Raw genomic sequence first — 22,480 nt, forward strand, 5'->3', positions numbered from 1 at the left:
CAAATTCAAACCAGCTCATTTGTATGAAATGCAGGACTAGAACTCAAAGGCAGCAAGTGTAATTGTCCTGCCTGCTGAGCTGGAAAAAACATGCTATGTTTTAAAGCAAATCCTTGAATTGGAAGGAAAGGTAACACCATGTAACAGCACGGTGAACGCCTTGGTTTTATAATGTGCATTGATTTCCCTAGGCCAGCTCCATCTATAAGACAGATACCCAGTGCTGAATAGATTGCCCAAAGTTCCCCAGTTAGTTTTTCGGTTATTCTGAGGAGCAGCTGTGCCACTGCATCCTACAGCAGAAGGGAGAAGAGTGAATCATTGTGCAATTGCTAAGGTGCAGCTTGCTTTACTTACAGCAGGTATGATGCATGCATCCCTCAGGTCTCCTACCAGAGCTGCTCTGATGCATGGCAACACTTTGGCTGGATCATCCAAGCACATGTATGTTGTGCTTTATTTTTTTTTGGCATTGAGAAGTTTGCCACTGTAAACTCAAAACACATCATTATTCCGTGCAGTGTGTAGCTCCATGAGTAGCTTGGGTAAAACTTTTGACTCAGGGTGATCTCAAGTCCTTGTAACTAAAAAGCTGGGAAGATCTGTATGGGAAGCCTTGGTGGGCATATGTTCTGTCTCACAGCCTCTCTTCTCTGCTGTGAGCTGTGGTCAGGAGTAGGATGGGGACAGAAACTTGAGACAGGGCTGGGCTTTTCCACATCAACCCCTCTGAGCATCTTATATCAGAAAACAGGCAGGTTTTGTTAGGGTGCCTTGCCTTTGGAAAGGGGATTATGAACTTTTGATAGGGGTGTACAAACCTTCTGTTTTGTGGGACCTTTCCTGATGCTGCTTTTATGTCGTCTTGACCAGAGGCCGAGGAAGAGGATGAAGAGGAGGAGGAAGAAGAAGAGGAGGAAGAGGAAGATGAGGAGGACAAAGAGATAGATTCTATGGATGAAAGCATGGAGGGTGACACAGAGCTGCCAGGCTTCACGCTCCCAGGAGAGACTTCCCAGGAGCCCATAGCTGGCCTGGAGAACCCTGCAGCCCAGCTGTCTGGGGTGTCCTACCAGGTTCCTGACACCATTGAGTGGGAGCAGCAGAACCAGGGGCTGGGTGAGTGAATAATCCCCTTTTTCCCTTGCCCTCATGGAAAACTTGTCTCCTGCTCTTCACCTCGCATGGGACAGCCCATTGTGCTGGGAGGTGTCAGTAGACCTCCAACATATTTGGCTAATCATGGGGCAGCTGTATTTCTGAGGAAACCCTGGTCCCAAAGACAGCTGGTCAAATTGGAATGGGTCCCAGGCAATGTGTCCTGAGGTTTTAGCTTGGGGGAGAAACTCTCTGCATACTCCAGACATGGTCCATCATTCCTAGAGCTTAGTGTTGTGTGTCTCAGCTGAAATTCCTGGGGAAATTGCAGTGCCCTTTGTCTGGGTTGTGTTGGTGCAGGCATACAAGTCCTGTGAAAGCAAAGTGAGCCTGGGAGTTGATTATCTGCTCCTTGCTAGTTCAATGGCATTCTTGTAAGCACCACTGACATTTCTTAAGGGTTGCATGATCCAGTTTTGGGACTCTGTGGTGAAAACATTCAGCAGGACAAACCCATCATAGAATCACAATTTTGGAAAGGACCTACTAGATCATCTAGTCCAACCATAAGGCCTGTATAAAGCACTATCCAGTTTATTCCTGCTGTATGTATAGACCCTGTGCTTTATGGCTGGGTTAGTTTATTCTCCATAGAAAGGTGAACCAGTGAGAGCTGAACCACATCCATACAGAAAATGTGCATGGCTCTTAGTGCTCTAGTTGTTCTGAGACACTCACCAAATGCAGAAACCCTAAACCTCTTTTATATGTTGAGTGATGTGAACTGTTGCTTTCTTTGGGTGTTTAATTCTCCCCACGTAGTCCCATTTCCATCCTGCTTGAGCGTTGTTAGCTTCCTTTGAAATAAATCAAAGAGTGTATTTCAAGAGCCCTGTGGGAAGGTTGCTCTCCAAGGGCAGACTGAGTTTGTATCAGGCCTGATATCTCCCTGTCCCACTAACTCTAGCTTGAAAAACATTATGTTGTATGATTTGCATGTCAGATCTGTTTCATGTGTCCTGTTATCCCACCAGGATGGGCAGAAGCTGTGCAAGGGAGGTAATTCTAAGTCTTTAATGACTTTTTGGTTGGCTTTGACAAGCTGTATTAAGAGAGCTACGTGGCATTGCTTGGAGGAGTAGTGTAGGAAACATAGAGTTAGGGTAAAAGTTGCTTCAGTAGCTTTGTACTGTTATCCTACAAGGATCACAAGGCTGAATGTGGCTCTGGGCAGCCTGCTTTAGTGGTTGTCGACCCTGCCCACAGCAGGGGGGTTGAAACTAGTTGATCTTTGAGGTCCTTTTCAACCCAGGCCATTTTGTGGTTCTGTGATTCTGCACGTTTAATTGGTGTAGGATCTTTGGTGCCTCAAAGGAAGACACATGTTTTCTCTACTCAGAAAACCACAACTGTTTGTCTGGGTAAGGACCTTGTGTACCAGGATGGATGGCTTCACCTTTGGATGAGTCAGTCCTGGCTGTGGGTGCCAGTGCTTCTCTCTGGTCAAGAAATTCAGTGTTTGACACAAACTCCAAGGTGTGTCTCCATGTGTACCACATAGGACCTGGAGGAATATGGCACTGATTCATCCTCAGGGATGTGAGAGCTCCTTGCCCTAGAGCAGAGCCTTGTTGGAGGATGCTCCTTACAGTATCTTTTTCAGTCAGCTTCTTCTGAACTTAAGTTAAAAATAGTTAAAACTCTATTTTTGGTTCCATATTAATATTACTTCATCCTGCAGCTTTCATCCTGTACCACCTTTTCTTCTCAAAAGGCTGTCTTTTCAAAAAAATCAGACATGGAATAAATCATGTGGACAGATACAGGTTTTTTTCTAGCTCACTTATGTTTTATTTACCCTTGTGCAAACTGGAAGAGCCTGCTGTGAAGCTTGTCAGGTTGGGTCAGCTGCCAAATGCCAAGCCAGGCACCTGGAGGACAGAGTAGGTGTGAATTTCTGTGCTGTCTGTAAGTGCCTGGCTGGGCTGTGTGTCTCCAGATCCAAACAGTTTGGTCTGCCTTCATTTTGGAGCTGCTGCATCAGGAGAGAGAGGCTGAGTTGACGTCATCTTTAAGTTAGGTAGGACTGTGCTGTTTTGGGGAGAAGAGAGGGGGAGCAATGGGATCAGCCTTTCTGCCTCTGATTCACTCATCACCCATCTTTATTTTATCAGGTAAACACTGATATCAGGTTACCTGATAAAGAGGAGAACAGGAAGGATGGAGAAAATGTATAACTTGTGTCAGCAGGAGGTGGGTTATTAAGAATAAAAGAAATTCACTGAACCTGAAATGCCTACGTTGTTCTGCTGGAGCATCTGGAGATACATGACATACTGTGCAGGGCTTGTAAAACTTTGGATCTGCTGCACGTGTTCATGGACTCTTTGAAACCCTTTTTCTCCAAGTGCTTTCTCAGCTAAATCTAGCCCTCTGAAATCCATTTCCTTTAAGTCTTTTCTCCTAAAGCCAAAATTAACTTGACTTTCATTTTAAGACAACTTCTTAACCACTGTACTTGCCTCATCGCAGCCCTGGAGGAGATGGATCTGCACTTTGTTTGAATTCAGCTGGGTCAGGGCGTGGTGCTCCTGCCTGTCTCAGCTCACACTGAGTTTTGGGAATAGGAAGGGAGATGCAGAGCTTGTCCCTGGGATCCACAAGCAGTGCTGAGGAGTGACTCATTCCCCATTTTGTACGAGCAAAATGTGGTTTGGAGAGGGATGTTGTCCTGCTTAACATCTATGGCATAGCAAGGCAAGACCTGAAGAAAGTGATGGTACCCAACAGGGTACAAGATAAGGGCGCACCAGAGGAGACAGGGCAGTGTGTTCTGTAGCTAAGAATATCATGACTTTGTATACTTCAGTTTGCAGATTATCAGCCTGATAGCTTGCAGCAGATCCTGCAAAGTTACTGCAGATGCTTTATTAAAGTTTCTCTAGGAGATAACTGAAAACACTTCTGAAGTAGTTTGCAGTATACCCACAGTAGTCAATTTTGGCAGCCCTGAGTTTGATTGTCATAATTCTCTTAAATGGAGATTAAATGTTATTTCTTCTTGATTCTCCTTATTTATTTGTTCAGTTAAGTACCAAACTTAGACAGTTGGCATTTTTCATCTTTAAAATGCTTCACACACATCCCCTTTTCCTGGGGAGATATTCTGTCTTCAGAACTTTGAGATTTATCTCTAACATCCATAGTACAAAAGAGCGAGGAGTACTGGAGTAGCTGTTCTCAGCTCAGTTATTATTGGGTTTGCCTGGTCTGATGGCTGACATGCTGAAAATCCCTGGGGAATGAGTAACTTGATCCACAGGCAGCTTGCCAAAGCAAACAGACAGTTTGGATTTTTGTAGTGGTCAGTGAAAAAATGCCAGAGAAACAGAATCATTAAAATGTCAATTCTGGGAAGTCAGATGGTCCCACATTAACTCCAGCTGAGCAAAAGCAATTTATATGCTTCAGTAATGAGGCTGTCAGCATCTACAGACTATCAGCTGACTCTCTAACCAGCAAGGTTTAGACAAAGCTAAATGATAAAAATAAATGACATCATCAAAATAGAAGTTGATCCTCCAAAAAACATTCTGCTGGCCTCTGCTTCTGGAGAAGGAAGGTCTGAATATGCTTTGGGATCTCTGTTGGTGCTCTAATGCCTCGTCTTCAGGTGCAAAGGGCATTTTCTTTTCCCACTTTCTGAGAGTGTTTGTGCTCTCTGTGTGTGTGGCACTGCTACCCCATCATTATACAGACTACAAGGTAAGACACAGAAACTTATCTTGGATTAGTGTAGAACAAGGGAATGCTCCCAAGCTGTTTGTTATTGCCACCGTGTTTGTCTATATTCCATGTCCCAGTGTCTTTAACTGGGAGCTCCTGCTGTCTGTGCTATGGTAGCAGCAGGAGGACTGGGACAATTTACTCAGCCTTTAATTTTGCTGCTCCGGGGTTTGCAGTAATTTGTTTTGTGCATTCAAAATGTGTAAAGTTGTTTGAAGCAGCTGTGGCTTTTGCTTTTTAAAGCTTTACAGGGTGTGATTCCTTGACAGCTTGGCTCAAGCTGTTGATGCAGGGGTTGGTATGGTGGACGTTGGTTCTTTAAAATGTTGGTGGAGCCCATTGGTTGCTTACCCTAAGGCCACCACTACTATGAGGCAACATCTAGCTGTAGATGACACTATTCCTTGCAGGGGCCTTCAGAGATCCCTTCCAACTCAAACAATTCTGTGATTCAATTTGAATCAGAAAACTTATCAGAGAAAACTCTGCTGTTATGCTCAAAATCATGTTTTATAGGCAAAGGAAAGGCACATCTCGTATATACCTGAACCCAAGAATTTATTGCTAATGCAGTTGTATTATTCACAGTCTAATCGTTATCAGTCTAGACACAGTTATTTTTACACAAAAAGAAATAATTATGCAGTTAGAGTTGCTACACCCACAGTTCTTGGTTTCTGTGCCTTTTCCTGGCTTTTTGCATCTCAGTTTGCTCTATATGGTGGCTTTTATGTATGTTAAATACTGTATTTGTTTTACCCTGAATCGATTTTGTCCCAGTCTAGGAAAAGCTCCCTATTCATCCATGCTGGTCTTCATCCCAGCTGGCTCATCTGGCAGTGCAGGGAGATAATCAGTGCCTTTCAGACTTCCTTCCCTCGTACAATCCTCACCAGCTCACCTTCCACTCCAAACCAGTAACAAAGCTCCCACCATCACACTGGTGGCTAAATTTCATGTTTCTGTTCCTGTTAAGAATTCGCTTGTGATCACATCTTAATCCTGGTACTCAATCAGGTTTGCTTTGCTAGAAGAAATTATGCATCCAACTGTCTTCTTCACAGCAACAGTGATCTTCCCTACCTTGTTTTGACACGTGTTATTTCAACAGCTACTATATGCTGTTTCAGTGCCAGAGTAGCTCCCTAAAGAGAATCATTCACACTGAGGTTGGCCTTTTCTTTTTGTCGCATTTTGTCCCAAGCTGCTTTGGGGGATGTCTGCTGTGCTTTTACATCCAGCACAGGAGTGCCAACGCAGCCCACGCATGTTAAGTGTGAGAAGTTGGCAGTACCACATTCAGATGATGCCCTCGCAGCAGAAATAAAGACCCAGAGAAGAGAATGGTGAGGAGTGAAACAGGAAATACGAAGCTTGGTCGGTCCTACCCAGCTCTGAAAGCAGCTGTCAAAAATGGGTGCAGTGAAGTTACTGTTTGTGATGAAAAACTGTGTGCTTCCAGTTTGTCAGAAAGAAGGCTTTCCTACACGTAAACATCTAGCAGGAAACTCCAGTTGATACTTCTGCTGGAATACATTGAGAAAAGGCTGCACTGTCACAATCTCAGATGCATTACTTTGAAACATCAGCCTTGCCACGAGCTTTCTGTCTCTGGTTAAATCCACTTCAGAGTAAACTTAGCTGAGCCTGTTGGTTATCAGCCCTCAAATGCTGCCTTCTGGAGCTGGGGGCAGGTGTAGAGGGTTTTACTCATGTGTACAGGGTTGTGCCCTCCTCCTCACTGCCCAGAAAAGGATCCCACCAGCAGCTGAGTGTTTTTGACCTTCTCCAACTCTGTCTCCATCCATACACTAACTGCAGTCTTGGGATGCACCTACCTTGAATTACAGAATCAATAAGGTTAGAAAAGACCGCAAAGACCCTCAGCCCCAGCCCACCCCCACCATGCCCACTAACTATGTCCTTCAGTGCCACTTCTCCACCGTTCTTGAACACTTCAAGGGATGGTGACCCCACCACTCCCTGGGCAGTTTGTGCCACTGCATCACCACTCTTTCTGAGAAGAAATGTTTCCTAATATTCAACCTGAACCTCCGCTGATGCAACTTGAGTCTGTTATCTCTCATCTTATCGAGCATGGCTCAGAATTTGCTTCTCACATAATTTTTTTTGCCTTAATTAAGGGACGGGGTCCAATGGGCACAGCAGAGCCCAGCACCATGTGTGTGTGCACAGCACTGTCAGTGTATCACCAGAGTCTGTCAGCTCCCTTGGAACAGTCTGTCCATCCCACTGTCTGTCAGCTCTGCTGTAACAGGAATCCTGGTATCCTGGCTGTCTTTTTAATCTGCAGTAATCCAGTTTCTTCTCAAGTCTCAGTGTGCTGTTGCGTGTATCATGTTTTAGAGTGGTTTGCCTCACCCTCTAGCCTTCACTTTATATATGTCAGAGATCTTGGCTCCATTTAGACAGAGAACAAGGTTTTCAGCCCTCTCTCCCATCGGGTTTCAGTAATCACTTAGCTTGATTGAAGAATGTAGGCAGGCCAGCAGCTCTCCCTGGGTCAGAGTTATTAATTTTTGCTTTATGTGCTCGCCTAGGTGGCCTTTGCTTTGTACAAAGAGCCTTGTCCTTACGTTGCAGAAATCACATCTATTTTCTAACAGCAATATAAGCTGTGGTGCAAAAGATCTGTCTGCTTTCATGGCATTTCAGCCCTCTAAAAAAAAAAGAGAACGTGAAGGTTCATTGGCCTTGAATTGGCTCTCCTCTTCTGGGGATTTGCATCAGAGGCTGATGTTTTGGGTTAAAATATTGGCTCCAACTGCAGAGTGAGTAAGAGAAAACTGTAAGAGAAGAGCTCCTTGCAGCCATTACCACGGAGATTGATGGTAATTTGTAGAAAAGATGGTTTTAAAATATTCCTCTCTAATGAGAATGTAGATAAGTTCTCTCTCTGCTTAGGCAGTGCAAGCCAAGATGACTGATGCTAACCCTGCCTCCCCACTGGTGTTGGTTCGAATTAAGATGACTTGGGGATCAAATGAGATCTAAGTTCCTTCCTGAAAGGATGCTCTCTCCTGATAAACAAATAAATCCTGCCCTGCTCAAGAGTGAGTTAGGGACCAGTATTGGAAATAAGTAAATTGCTTGGCTTTCAACTGACAATAAAATAATTATCTCAAACCACCAGCAATTGGTGTTTTGCAAAAATGTTGGGCATCAGCATTCATCACTGAGAGGGGTCAATACAGTGAGAATCATTAGAGGCTTTTGCTTTCTTTTATTTATTTTTTTGGTGTGTTTGTGTTTGAATAACTCCTAATCACAACCTCATCCAAGCCTGGAATGTAATAAAGGGTTTCAGCAAGGCTGTTCCCAATAACCTATCATTTCTTTTAACGTATTGAGGCTTTATTGAAGTGAGGCCAGGAGCTCTCCCAAGTTTCTCTGTTACTGTTCCTTTCCTAAGCTGCTTTCCCACATCTCCCTTCCTTCAGTCTGACTGCTCAGGTGTTTGCACAGACTGGTTTTGCAGTGTTGTGAAGCTGGGTCTCTGATGCTCTCTCCTTGGCTCAAGGACAAGTCTAACACCCATGGGGAATCTTAGAGGATTCTGGTCACCTCCCTGTCCTCACACCACCCATATGACCTGACAGGTGAAATCCTACGAGAAAAATACCTTTCTCTTGGATGTTAATATTTCTTATATCTGTAAAAAGTGGTTAAATGAAGTCCTTATCTGTTTTTGGTTGTGCAGAGTGTTGTGTAAAGGGTTGGGTGGAGCATTAGACCCCAATGCTTGCTGGGGACTCTCTCCTAGCTGCTCCTAGCTGTCCCTGTGAGCATGGACCTGCGTGGCCACCACAACAGCATCCCTCAAACCAGAGCTGGCATCCCAAGTCTGAATCATCAGGGATAGTGCTCTTCAGCAGTGCTAATCGACAGCAGCAATGATTAGTTATTAAGCACTGAGTAGTCACTGATGTGTGGGCTCTCATGATGAATACGAGGGCTCAAAAAACCAGTGGAACTCATAATTCTTTATATATTCTGGATCTGCTTCAGGCATCTATTATAGTGTCTGCTCTTACATCCCATTCCAAAGATACCAACAACTGCACAGAGATGGAGGATATTGCAGTAGGAACATGGGCCTGGTGGGATGGGGGGAACAGGGGAAAAGAGAGTTAAATGACAGCCATTGTTTTGATCCTAAATACTCAGTGCCACTCCGTGCATCTAGAAGAGGATGCAGCAGAGCTGGAAAACATAGGTGGAAGAGGAAGAATAACCAAAGAAAAAATGAAAGGAATAAGCAAAATAATAAATGGGACTCTTTGCAAGGAGGGAAGCATTGCTGTATGACAGTTCCATCCCTAAGCTTTCCCAAAACAGATGCTGCTGGGTGCTGAGTTACTAACCAAGCCAGACCTTCAGTCTGACCTAGACTGGCTGTAAGCAGAGCCTGGTCTCCTCTGCTTCATTGCTACCAGTTTTACTGCTTTATTATGTGACCTTGCACAAATCCCTTCCTTCTGTTCCTTGTCCTGTTATCCATCAGTGGGCTGGTTTCATGGCTCCTGTGGTGGTATATTGATTCAGGTTCTTTTGGGAAATATGATCTCTCTGTACGTGTTTGTAGAGCATTTATTACAGGAGTGCATCATCTCAGGTGGGCTTTCAGGTATTACAACAATAAGAGTAATTAATAATTAATTCCTCCTCTTTCTCCCGGTGTTATTTTTGCTGATGAACAAAAAATACTGATAGTTGCTGATCCAATAGATACAACCCATCCCCATCATGCCCCCTAAACCACGTCCCTCAGTGCTACATCTCCACAGCTCTTGAATGCCTTCAGGGATGATGAGTCCACCACCTCCCTGTGTAGATACTCTTTGGTACTCTTCCTTGAACACAAACTTTGCTTTGAATTTCTTAGCAATGTTCCAAGTAGAGAAATGCCTGAAAGCAGCTGGTTATGCTCACTGCAGGGAGATGTGACTCAGTGACCACAGGAACCTTCCAAGGTGCTTATTGTGCTTATTATCCTTCAGATACACAGAGCTTCACATAAAACACTTTGCAGCTGAAAACAGGTAGCAGTAACTTCATGTTATCCCCTTCCCTTGCTGAAGCTTCATTCTGTATGCTGTATAGCTTTTATCACTGCTGGGCTGAGCTCATTTCCCTTGCAGCACAGGCAGCCTCATATCTCAAGTCCTCGATGCAGAAATGCTGGGGCCAGTAGCACAAGAAAGTAGTGGCATTTTTAGACTTGCTCTAATCTGTTTCACAGTGTCTTGCCCACCTTTCACAAGTACTGGGATAGAAAATTTTCTGCATGCATAAAATGCACATGGGTTTCTGCACCTGCCTCAGTTATAAGTCCAAAAGCTAATCCATAAATCTGTGTTTTGTTGCTCTCTTGGCTTTGGTGGATCTGCTTGTTATCTTGTAGAAAATAATTTTGAAAAGGAATCTTAAGCTCTTGTATGCCTCAGGGGAGTTCAAGTCAATGTGGACAAATGGCATTTCTCAGTCAGTGGACAGATTTATAAATTGGGATGTTGTGATGAACTGGTTCGAGTCAACAGTTCACCTGGTCTGTCCATCAAACCTCTAACCAAGTTTGAGCAGTAATTGCCTGAATCTGTCAACTACTTCACAACACTACAGGACAAGCCAACAATTTGTCTTCTGTGTTTAGGACTAAATTTTGGAAGTGCTCTGTGGCTTTACTGTTTCTGTACCCACAAGGAGTTGCAGATTTTAGGTGATCCAAAGAGGTTTTGTACATGCTGTGGGAAAATAAACTTTTCCCTAGAAAATTTTCCAGGGCAGAACCTTTGCTGTAAAAAAAAATTGAACTATTTGAGGCCCAGGACTCACCTGGCCAACAAGCTGTGATGCTTCCAAAACAGCCAAAAGAAAATTGTGGTTCCCAACCTTTTTTGGCTCTGTGCATTTCTCAAATGCAGTGTTGGATAATGGTTTCTTTCTCAGAGAAGGCTATTAGTGTTGTCTTTGTGATTAGAGCTTTGCTCACTGACTGGTTTGCAGGATTTAGTGAAAGCTGTTGGAAGATAAGCAACTAGCCCCTTGCTAGAACTCTCATGAAACACTTGCATCTTTTTCCAGGCTGATTACTTTTAGCATGTAATGTGGAGATTTATCTGCATGCCAGGAGACATAAAATCCATGCTAAGGTCTTCAAATATTTCACTGTACCTTCTCCTGCTGCTGCGTCTTGTCTTTTTTGACCTTTGTTGCATTCACCTCCTTCATGGGTGATGCTGTGACCTACAGACCTTGCAAACTGCAGGTGAGAGTTCCCACCATAAGTTCAGACAAAGAGCTCCTTACAAATGATGGTCATAAGTTCATAAGTTCATAAGGTTGGAAAGGACCTATAAGATCATCTAGTCCAACCATCCTCTTATCACTATCTCTACCCAACTACTAAATTAAGTCCTTTAGCACCTCATCTAAACGCTTCTTGAACAGCGCTAGGGACGGTGCCTCAACCACCTCCCTAGGCAGGCCATTCCAGTGCCTGACCACTCTTTCAGAAAAGAAATGCTTCCTCAGGTCTAATCTAAATCTTCCCCGGCGCAACTTGTGGCCATTCCCTCTCGTCCTGTCGTTATTTATCAGGGAGAAGAGGCCCACCCCCTCCTCACCACAACCCCCCTTCAGGAAGTGGTAGAGTGCAATAAGGTCTCCTCTGGTCTGCATATGATGGAGCATATGGGCCTGACACATCCCATCATCTGACAAGGACCTGAGGGTCTTAGTAGGAGTGAGAGCCCCACAGCTGGTAAGGGGTCTTGAGTGAAGACCACTTGGAGCCCCAAACCTCTTCATGTCTCAGCTGATGGGCATGAAGCAGCTGTTCTGTTTGGGAAGGATGAGACCTGCTCAGTGCATGGGGCCACAGAAGAGGAGAGAGCTTGGAGCTTTGGTCTGTTGGTTCACGTGTGTTACGGTGAGCTGGGAATGTAGTCATCAAGAACAATCAATCATAGAATCACCAATCTGTTCTACTGCTGATATTTTTGCACTAGACCACATCCCTCAGTACCACATCTCCATGGTTCTGGAACACCTCCAGGGATGGTGGCTCTCCCACCTCCCTGGGCAGCCCATTCCAGTGCCTGACCACTTTTTTGGAGCTGACATTTTTCCTAATATCCAACCTCACCCTCCCCTGACACAAGGTGAGGCTGTCACCTCTTGTCCTGTCGCTAGTTACACAGGAGAAGGAGCTGAACCCCACCTCACCACAGCCTCCTTTCAGGTTATTGTAGAGAGCAGTAAGGTCTCCCCTGAGCTTCCTCTTCTCCAGACTAAACAATCCTAGTTCTATCAGCTGCTCCTCATAAGACTTGTGCTCCAGACTTCATTGCCCTTCTCTGGAAGCACTCCAGGGCCTCGATGTCTTTCTTGTAGTGAGGAACCCAAAAGGGAACACAGCACTCGAGGTGAGGCCTCACCAGAGCTGAGTGCAGGCAGTTGATCACTTTCCTGCTCCTGCTGGCTGCACTATTTCTCACACAACCCAGGATGCTATTGCCCTTCTTGCATGCACTGCTGGCTCATGTTCAGCTGGCTGTTGACCAACACCTCCAGATCCTTTTCCTCTGTGCAGCCTTCCAGTCACTCTGCCCCAAGCCTGAAGCCGCCTGGGGTTGTTGTGGCCAAAGTGCAGGACCCGACACTTGGTCTTGTTGAACTTCATCCCACTGGCCTCAGCCCAGCGATCCAGCCTGTGCAGATCCCTGTAGGACCTTCATATCCTCAGACAGATTGACACTTCCTCCCAGCTTGGTGATATCTGCAACTGAGTGGATATAAAACGTTCTTTACAATAGTGGTAATACAACACTGGCACAGGTTGCCCAGTGATGGTGGGTGCCCCATCCCTGCGGGCATACAAGATCAGGTTGAACAGGGCTCTGAGCACCTGATTGAGCTGTAGATGTCCTTGTTTGTTGCAAGGAGTGTTGGACCAGATGTCCTTTAAAGGTCCCCTTCAGGTTGGAATGCCTGTGTATGCGAGTGCAGTTCTGCAGTGTACCTTTTCTCCTTTAAAACCAGTGTACAATCAGTCCTCAACAAAGATAAGTTTAGAAATTGTCCCCTGCTTATGCATTCCTTGGGGCTTGTCAGTAACTTCTTTGTCTGTGTATCTGTTTCTGGTTCAACACTTGTCAAATGAACAGAAAACTTTTCAGTTCTGTTTCATGGGCTTTGGAAGCTCTACAGTGGCCACCAGCCTTTAGATAATACACATTTGCTGCTACTTTGAAGGCAGATTTGGTTCTGAAGCTTTATCCTGATAATTCCATAAAGGTTCTTGTATGTCAAATTGTTTCTTTGTGATTTGAACAGATGATGGCAGCAAAATCAGGAGCTAATTCAGAGAGGTTCATATTCCAAAATGTCCTCTTACAGCCACATCTTATCACTGTTCTAATCAGATAGTAATCTTTGACCAGTTCCAATCAAAGTAATGCCCTTTCAGCGTAAGTAAATTGAGATTATCTAAACCTGCCTGAAGAAACAACAGACTCGTTCATTTCAGAGCAGAGAGATGGACAAAAAAATGCCACAAAATATCCTCTGACAACTCACTGATTTTGTATTGAGGCATTTTGAAGGCTGAGAGCACTGTCAGTGTAAGCAGCACAAGGACATCCTAACCTGTTGGGTGCAACCCTGTCATCCTGGGGAGATTTTTCTTCAGGCATGGGTGAGACCAGGGAGTTGGCATGCAGGTTGCTAGCTGATCTAGTGAAACAAATGGAGAATGCAGATAAGAGATGATCTGAGGATAAATTAACACTTCCACTTGTAGGGCCAAGCAGAGCTGGCTGGGAGGTGATGATTTTACAGTTCCTGTTGAGTGGAAGCAAACTTCAACAAGATTTTGGGATGATCATTTATCTGCAGAGCCTCATCCATAACTATTGATAGGAAGTGCAGACTCAGGACCCAGATTAAAGTACAAAGTCAGCAAGATGTGGAGGTAGGGCTTTCTGCCATCAACCCTATGGAGCCAGGCCTGCTTGTTCAGGGTTTGAATTTGGCCTCATAGTGTTTCAAAACACCAAACAAAAACAGTCCTACCAAGGTGCACACCTTGAAATTGCCTGTCCAGACATAAAACAAAATTGCTTCTCTTCTTCAGTGCCTTTCAGAGAGTTTTCATTGTGAAGATGTTTTGACATATTTCCCCCTCTGCAGGGTAAGAAGGGAGCTGCCTCATCCACCTTTGTCTACCAAATACACTGCATCAGCTCCTTGCTTTGGATAACCCATAATCAGACTGCCATGCTCTGCCTCCTAGGAGAGATTTCAGCAGTCAGCCTGCCTTCATCCTCAGCCAGCACAGGCTCAGTGAAACCATTTTGGTTTGATTGTCATCATGTGTCTGAGTGATTATTCCTGAGAAATACCCACTGACTTGAAATACTCATTGCCTCTCTTGGCCCAACTTTCAATAAGAAGTTTTGTTATCAGCTGAAGGGGAAGAATCATCTGTATAATTGTGTTAGGACAGTAAAAAGAGCTTTGGCTGAGACTGGCAGAACTCAGTGCTGGTCTGAACCTGTTGGTGTCGAAATGGGAATTCTGCTTCTCAGGTGGGAAGGGCTATGTCTGCACTGAAGAGGTTTGCCCCTGCTTTCTCCACTGGCTCTGGCTCCTCCTGCCTCCTTTTGGCTGTAATTATCCAAATCTGCATACATCACATCTGGCTTCCTAGTCAATAGATGAAGATAACGTTGCTTATTTGTATTAGAGAGTTGCTGTGAATGCAATTAATAAAGCTGCAAAGCAGTGGAAGAGCTGAATATCATTATGTAATGAGATCTCATTTGCAATAAATGGTATGAAAAATGATTTCTTGCAAATAACAAATTGTTGTGGGTTTTTAGCCTAATTGTAGATACTTGATTCTAATTTGTTATTTGGCATTTCCATGTTAATGAAGAGTTTTAGATTTAGTTACTGCGTTTGTGGCAAACACATTATCATTTTCCAATACATGCAAAGCTTTGGCTTCTTTAGAAATAGAAGAGCTGAGTAATTATCCTCATTGTGCTGCTCTGGGGAAGGTCTGCCAGCACTAGTGTCCAGCTCCCACTGCAGTGCAGGATGCTCCACAAACAGGCTGCTCGTGTTAGCCCTGTTCTGCACTTGGGGATCTGAGCTACAGACACACAGAATAACTTGCCCTTCTGCTGTCCTGGAGCCCAGCCTGAGCCACTGCTTCTAGGCTGCATCTTTCCTTCATCACCTACAAAGCAGAACCTGGCTGGAGCCAGCTTTTCAGTTGGCACTAGGCTTCCAAGCACGTTCTGCTCAGAGATGAAGCAGATGTTATCATTGTCAAGGTCAGGGCTTGGATCCCCATGTTTCACTGTGGTCAGTGCTGTATTAACACTTAGTGATCCACCAAATCCTGTTGCTCGACTTCTAGTTTGTACAATCCTAGAGTCCTAGCTTAGACTCACAGAATCACAGAATGTTTTGTGTTGAAAGGGACCTTAAATCCCCCCCTGCCCCACCCCCTGCTGAGGGCTGGGTGCTCTCCCCCCAGCTCGGGCTGCCCGTGACCCCATGCAATGCCTTTAGCACAGAGGACTTCCCCCCACTTCACATAGTAAAAGTTTAGGATAGTAATGTTCCTTCAAAATGCAGCAACTGGAAAGCATCACACACGCTGTCTTGGCCTGATACTGTCTGTCATTACTTCCCCATCTGCCTTCCTGCCAGGCACAAGCTGTATCTCTCCTGGAGCTCTGGGGATGATCAGCCATCTCCTGGGTCCCCAGCTCTCCTGCGACCTTCTCAGTGACCTGCCCTCAGAACAGAGCCATAATTTCCCAAGTTTTTCTGGTTTCTAGTGAAAAAAATCCCCCAGTGATGGAGGCCATTTGTAGAGATTGAGAATAAATCGATTGAGAGTGTAAGCACACTGAAAGATCACTGTACTTTACTCCTTGTGAGATCCTTCAGTTTCCATGTTATCCCTCCACTGCTTTGCACTTACTCTCTCTGCAGTTTTCCTAGGGGCCATCCTCACAGATCTGATGCAAACATCACTAGGGGCTGGGAGAGTTTTTGAGAAAAGCCATTCACTTCGTTTATCTGCCTACTGAAACTATTGAATTTTCCTTCTCTTCTTCCCCAGCTGGATAAAGAAGCTTCACTTAACAGAACCTCAGCCTTCACAGCTGTGAGTTTTGCCATGAGTGGAAATGGGTATTAACCGACTGGGGCCCAAGTCTTCAGCCAGGTTCATGCTGACTTTTGCAGACAGTGGGTATGGCATTATACAAATTAAATAAAGCAGTATCTTTTCATGGACTCTTCATTAGTGCCAGGTATGTAGTTTGGGTGGGCTCACACTAATGAGTAGCAGTTGTGTTATCACCTTGTCCCTGGAGCTGGTCTTCTCCTGGTGGCATGCACAATGCTATTTACATTACTTAAGGCAACAGTAGAGCCTATAGGCATATAACGTGGCAGTGTACCTGGGCAGGGCATGTTTTCTGGTAGAAATGCTGCAATTCTGCTGAAGCTAGTGGAGTTTCACCACTGAGGAGGAGGCTGAGTTTGGTGTGTTGTCTCACTGCTGCAGCAGAACTGAACATGTTTCTGTTCATCACCTATCGTGATTCTGTGATATATCCCCTTAGTATTCCCATGGTAAGGATACTAAAAGGAGTGACAGAGATTAATTTATTTTCCTATGGCTATACAAGAAGTCAATTGCAAGGCTATTGAGCCAGTGTCTGGAGCCATAAGCCCCAGCTTGGTAGTTTAACACAAGAGCATTGCATTGCACTGAGAGGCGACGTTCAGTTCTTGATGCAAAAGAAATGTGGGATCAGCCTTCTTTTTTGTTACCAAAGTGGGCAAATACATTTTCCTTTGGAGACTAAGTGCACAGAGCTCAAGTCTGCTGTTGTTCCTTAGTATTTGCATGAAAATGAGTCTTTGAGATAATCAGATTTTATTTCTGGTGTCTAATCGATGCTCAGGGCTTTGTGGTTTAATTACTAGAATAATTGTTTGCTGAAAACAGCTCAATATCTACTTTTTTTTCCTTTGAAAGTCAACTCCATCATTTTTATTTCCAACCATTTAGCACTTTATTGATCTTTGTGTCATTTCTTGACAAATGCTGCATCTCTCCAGCCAAAATAAAGGCCAAATCTTGAAATAAGAAAAATAAATTCTTTGTCTTAAATACAAAAATGGAAAATGCCCCATTTCAGTATTGCTTGCTGCAGGCAGGTCATTCATATGGTGTCCCCAGGAAAAATGATTCTGAAAAGGACATTTGCTCTATATAGAAAGAAAAAACAATCAAGCCAAGAACATTTTCAGAGCATGATGAGTATTAGACTTAAACTGAGATACAGAGATAATAAGTTTTGCAGTTTAACAGCTGCTCTTTTAGGATAGACAAGGAGCTGTTGGGGGACATGGAGGTCTGTGTGGCTTGTGCTTAGAGAAAGGTGAAGAGTGGGTTGAGAAGTGGTACAGAGAAATCATAGGATCATTTGAGTTGGAAGGAACCTTTTAAGGATATCTCCTCTTCTACAAACAGGGACACCCACAGCTCCATCAGTGCTCAGAGCCCCATCCAACCTGACCTTGAGTGTCTGCAGGGACAGGGCACCACCACCTCTCTGGGCAACCTGTACCAGTGCTTCACCACCCTTAGTGTAAAATTCTTCCCTATATCAAGTCTCAATCTCTGCTCTTTGAGTCTGAAACCATTACCTCTCCTTGCTGTATGTGCTCCATGATTCTGCAGTGGGATGCTGGTAGAGCAGAGGGAAGATGTGCAGGGCTCTTTCTGGCTTTTTTGCTGCCCCCTCACAGCATCCAGTTTTAATTTGCCAAAAGGTAATACCCTTTCCAAGATTACAGAAAATGACGCTGGGTTGTAGAGCGGAAAATAGACTTGTTGAAAAATGGGTCTTAAAAAGTAGCTTGAGATGAATTTCCATTTTGCTTGCTGGGATTTGGACTCGCTACAGGCTTGGGGCAGAGTGGCCAGAAGACTGCAGAGAGGAAAAGGGTCGGGGGTGTTGGAAAACTGTCTTCTCTGAAAGAGTGGAGATGCAGTGGCACAGCTGCCCAGGGAGTGGTGGGGTCACTGTCCCTGAAGGTGTTCCAGAACTGTGGAGATGTGGCACTGAGGGCATGGTGAGGGCAGTCTGGAGTTGGACTGGATGGTCTTAGTGGTCCTTTCCAGACTTAATGGTCCTATGATTTTATGATGCTACAAAGAATTTATATTCTAGGGTCACATCTGCTATAAATGAGGAGACGTACAGCCAAGGATCTCTATGTACCACATAAAGCGTTTTTTAAAGCCTGTCATTAAGGCTGAGAGATGCTTACAAGTGAATGGTGATGCTACCCCCATGAGACGTGGCCGTGGGATTCTGCAGTGTGTGTGGCTTGCCTGGAATAATGGCCATGCCAATCATTACAAGTCTGATGCTTCTTGTTTAATTCCAGTTGTTTACAGCTTTGCCTGCCAAATTTAAATGTTATGACTGAAATTTTGGTGCTACCCACCCCAGACTTTGTGAGAAGCTTTTAGCTAAAGGCATTCAGCTGCTCTGGTGGATGAAGAGGGGGAAAAATAATCCAGCAACAGTATTTTACTGGGGGACATTTCTTTACTCATGAGTCTTGACTTTTCAGCTTAACCACCAAAGATAGCTTCTGCATGTAGTTTATTTACATATCGCTGTGTCATCAGTACTACATAAGTGTGGCAAGTGAGATCAGCTGAAGCACAGCTAGTTCTTGCTGGTGGTAAGTCCATGTGTTGCTGCAGGAGCTGTGCAGAGTGGTGGAGAACCTGGCCCAGTGTGGGCACTGCCATTCCCATGAGCAACATTTGCATCTCATCTCCCAGAGTGTGTGTAGTTTTTATGCCGTGCGATCCTGTAAATGTGCAATCATACAACATATTGTGACAGCCTGTTCACAGCAGCATCCTGCTGACGCCTTGTACTCTTCAGATGCTGAGAGGTTTTCTATCTTCTCTGTGCTTTAACATCTTGTACCTGCCTGGGACCGCTGAGGGAAGAACAAACAGTTCATCTAAGCCAACAAATGATTTCAAGGCAGCGCAGAACTGAGTTTACAGGGAAATGCAAAGCAGAAAGGCAGTGCTGTTGCCAGCCTAAAGGATCAAGGTGGAAAAATGGCTGAAAAAGGGCAAAATCAGGAGAAAGCTGGCACAGGTGGCAGTGTCAAAAGGATCTTTGTAGCTGAGGAAGGAGTTAGGAAGTGCGTCTCAGCTTCTGCTTGCTGGGTGAGCATGGCTCTTTCTCCTCAGCTTCCCTCTTTCTCTCTGCGTCTGTGGCAGAAATCCATCAAAATTCTTGTCAAGTAGAAAGAGTTTTTCTTCTGGAATTAAAAATATGCTGCCGTGCAGCAGAATGCCATTTTCTGTGTTATTTATTTGTGCTTGTAAGTAAATTGGCAGTTGTATTTTCTAAGGAGAAGGAGCCGATGCAGCCCTGTGCCATTAAGTTGTCAGAGCCGAGCAGACAAAGCACAGAGCATTTCTGCAGAATTGCTCTCTGTACTCTCATTTAAAAGAAAGTTTTACCTGCAAGAGAAAGAGATGAAGTCTGTGAGGTATAGAATGGATTGCCCGATGTCTCCAGACTGATTTAAAGCAATCGATCTGTTCTTTATTTGTAAGGTCTGTGCAGGAGTGGGGTGGGCAGCTCGGGGTTTGTGCATGCCTTTGTGTGTGTGACTGGGGGAGGAGAGGAGCTGCCTACAGCAAGTTGCTTGCTGTAGGGCATAGCAAGGAGAGCAGGAGGAGCATAACATGCCATCCTTCAGGCCTTGCCTCTGCCCTTTGGAGTGTCTATGGAAGCTTGGGTGCTATGCTTTCAAAACCAGTTGCTGTGTTTGTGATGGAGAACTGTTAAGAGGGAAGGTGCTGGGTGTACAGATCACTATCAACATGTTCTGGGTTGAAGATGCGATGGCTTGGTGTGAAAATACAGTGAGGTGTGCAGGTCAGAGGGAGAATGTGCTGTTTTGTCGTGGAAAAACAGAATTGCTTTAGATGATAAAAAGGAGAAATATGATTAAAACAAGCTGATAAAGTGGAAACTGAAGTGACAAGATAAAATAGCAGGGCATTCAAGAGGAGAACTGGAACCGATGGGGTGAGGGCATGAATTATTGATTTTAATCTTCACCAGTAGGACGTCGTTGCATCTTCTTATCTCAAGAAGGGAAGGGAGAGAACGAATGAGAACAGAATTATTAAGCAACTTTATCATGGTGCTGGAGTGGATAATTAGGCAATGAGGATTACTCCTAATGGACAAAGCATGCAGCCTGGAGGACTTGTGCTCCTGATTTCTGAGGGCACTGGGGGGGAAGCAGGAAGAAGCCTCTGGCAAGACACTGAACAGTGCATTTCATCAAGGGCAAACCCAGAGACTGATGCCTTGCAGCAGGTTTGAAGTGAGAGCAAAAGGGGATTCCAGAGGCCTGGCCAGCGAAGAATATATTTGAAGATGTGCAGTCCTCTGAATAGCAGCAAGAAATGAGGTTGTGAGCAAATGCCACCTACAAGGATTGAGGGAAGGGAGAGCATGGGCAGTTTCCTAACCTATTTCTCTTCAGTTCTCTGTTGTAAATTATATCTGATCACTCCCTCTTTCGAGAGGAGCCCTAAAACAAAACAAAATAAAAAACAACAAATGAGCAGCTTTGTGTTTGCTGACTGAATCCAGTCTTACAAAGGATGCAAAGCTGTGGGATATGGTGGAAAGCTGAGGGGTAGGAAAATGCGGTCAGAAATATCTCAGAGAAGAATAATCTGTAGTCTCAGACTGCCTGTTTTGTCCTCTGAAACCACAGATCGAATCAGTGGGAGAAAGCCCTGGAGTGGCATGTGAGACATAAGAAGCTGCAGCCCTGGATGCTGGAGTGTGTGATGCCAGTTTGGATTCCTAGTGTTATGGTGTCTACTGGTGAAAGGCATTTTTGGACCATCTGTACTGTGTAATGTCACCTCTTGCCCCTCTCCTGAGCCTTCAGCCTGCCTCTGGCCCTACCCAGACCCTCAGGAAGGTTTGGCTTATGGCTCTTCCTGTCTCTGCCTTTGGGCTGGGGTCCCATAGATCAATTAGAGTTGGAAGGGACCCCCAAAAGTCATCTAGTCCAACTTCCCTGCAGTGAACAGAGACATAAAGAAGTCATAAAGAAGGGCTGTGTCAGCACTGCAAGCTGCAGCCTACCTCATTCAATGAGCACCGTGTTCTTAGTGTTGACACCATGTCTCCTTAATGGCTGCCTGCACACTTTTGAGGGGTAAAAAGGACTAAAAATAGCACCGTGCATCTGTAACTGAATTCATCCCAGCTGCTCAGACTCCAGTTCCAGCTGTGCTCCGTGTTTGGCACAGGCCTGTCATCCCCTGTGCAGCTCAGGCTGACCTGTGCCAGTAATCTTAAGCTAGATGCTATTTAAAATTAATTTGAAGAGATGCAGGCATTGTATAAATCACTGAGGAAATGTCAGATTATGCATGCAATTTTCAGAAGTGCTCCATGGTGGTCTGACTCAGCTCCCTGTGAAGCCCAGGGCTTAATATTAAGCGAAGGCAGTGTGCCAGTCACTATCCTCAGAAAGCCATGGGAGAGGAGCTGGCACTGCAGACCTGTAGGAGTGATTTTACACCTGATGCCATTTGTGCAGGACACTGAATGATCAGGGAAGGAAAAAAAAGAAGAGGATGAAAAAAAAAAACATGGAATAGGGTATTTGTCACCAATTATTTGCTTGGCCTCATTAACAAGCTACCTGGTGTTCTTGAAGAGCTTTTTGTTTCTTTGAGAATTTGCCATCCATAGTGTTCCTCTTCCAAGACCAAGTTCAGGATACTCCTTATGTATAATTATGCCTAAGGAAAGGCTGCAGTCCAGAATCAATTGATGATAGCCATTATGCATAAATATAAATCCCAACTTGATAAAGGGCCCTATCTCCTCCCCACATTTAGCATCCACCGATATGTAAATAATTGGAACAGAAAGTGCTTGATTTTAATGACACAGTGGCTTGGCATTTCCCCAGAGACATTAAAATAGTTCTGTGCATGAGCAGTATTGAAAGTGTTTGTCACACACAGCAACCTGGTGCTCCCCAGCTTATCACAAGAGCCAGCCAGCAGCTTGTGTGGCCACGTGAGAGCATCTCAGAGCCCTGCCACAACCCACACCGTGTTGTTTTCAGGCTGATTCCCGAAGGTGTCCGACATGTGCTCTACCTTGCTGAAAACAAAGTCGGTTTTAATAATAGGCAATTGTATAAATAGCAAATGTGAATCTGTACCGTGGCATCTGGGGGTCCCATCAGGCATGCTGATGTTGTTTTGTGGAGCAGAGGGGAACGAAGACAGAATTGGTATTTGTTGAAAGCAGAGTATTATTGGATCTTCCCCCCAGGAGAAATAGAAGGCCCTACGTGCTTCAGAAATACTCCAGAGTTAATGGCTGCTTTGGAGGAACTGTTCAGCTGCAAGAAAGTGGGTCAACTATTGATGAGATCACCAATC

General features: G+C 44.8%; 1 protein-coding gene across 1 annotated transcript in view; it reads left to right on the forward strand.

The window, feature by feature from the left end:
• ARMH4 (armadillo like helical domain containing 4) overlaps positions 1-22,480 on the forward strand; it is a 39,649-nt gene that overhangs the window by 12,302 nt on the left and 4,867 nt on the right. The window contains exon 4 of the mRNA XM_065747874.1: positions 874-1,119. Within this exon, the coding sequence (XP_065603946.1) occupies positions 874-1,119 (246 nt within the window). The remainder of the gene's footprint in view (positions 1-873; positions 1,120-22,480) is intronic.

Source organism: Cyrtonyx montezumae, unplaced genomic scaffold, assembly GCF_038088225.1.
Source record: "Cyrtonyx montezumae isolate F1298 unplaced genomic scaffold, pur_monq_1.0 scaffold_10, whole genome shotgun sequence".
In the NCBI taxonomy this organism is placed as follows: Eukaryota; Metazoa; Chordata; class Aves; order Galliformes; family Odontophoridae; genus Cyrtonyx; species Cyrtonyx montezumae.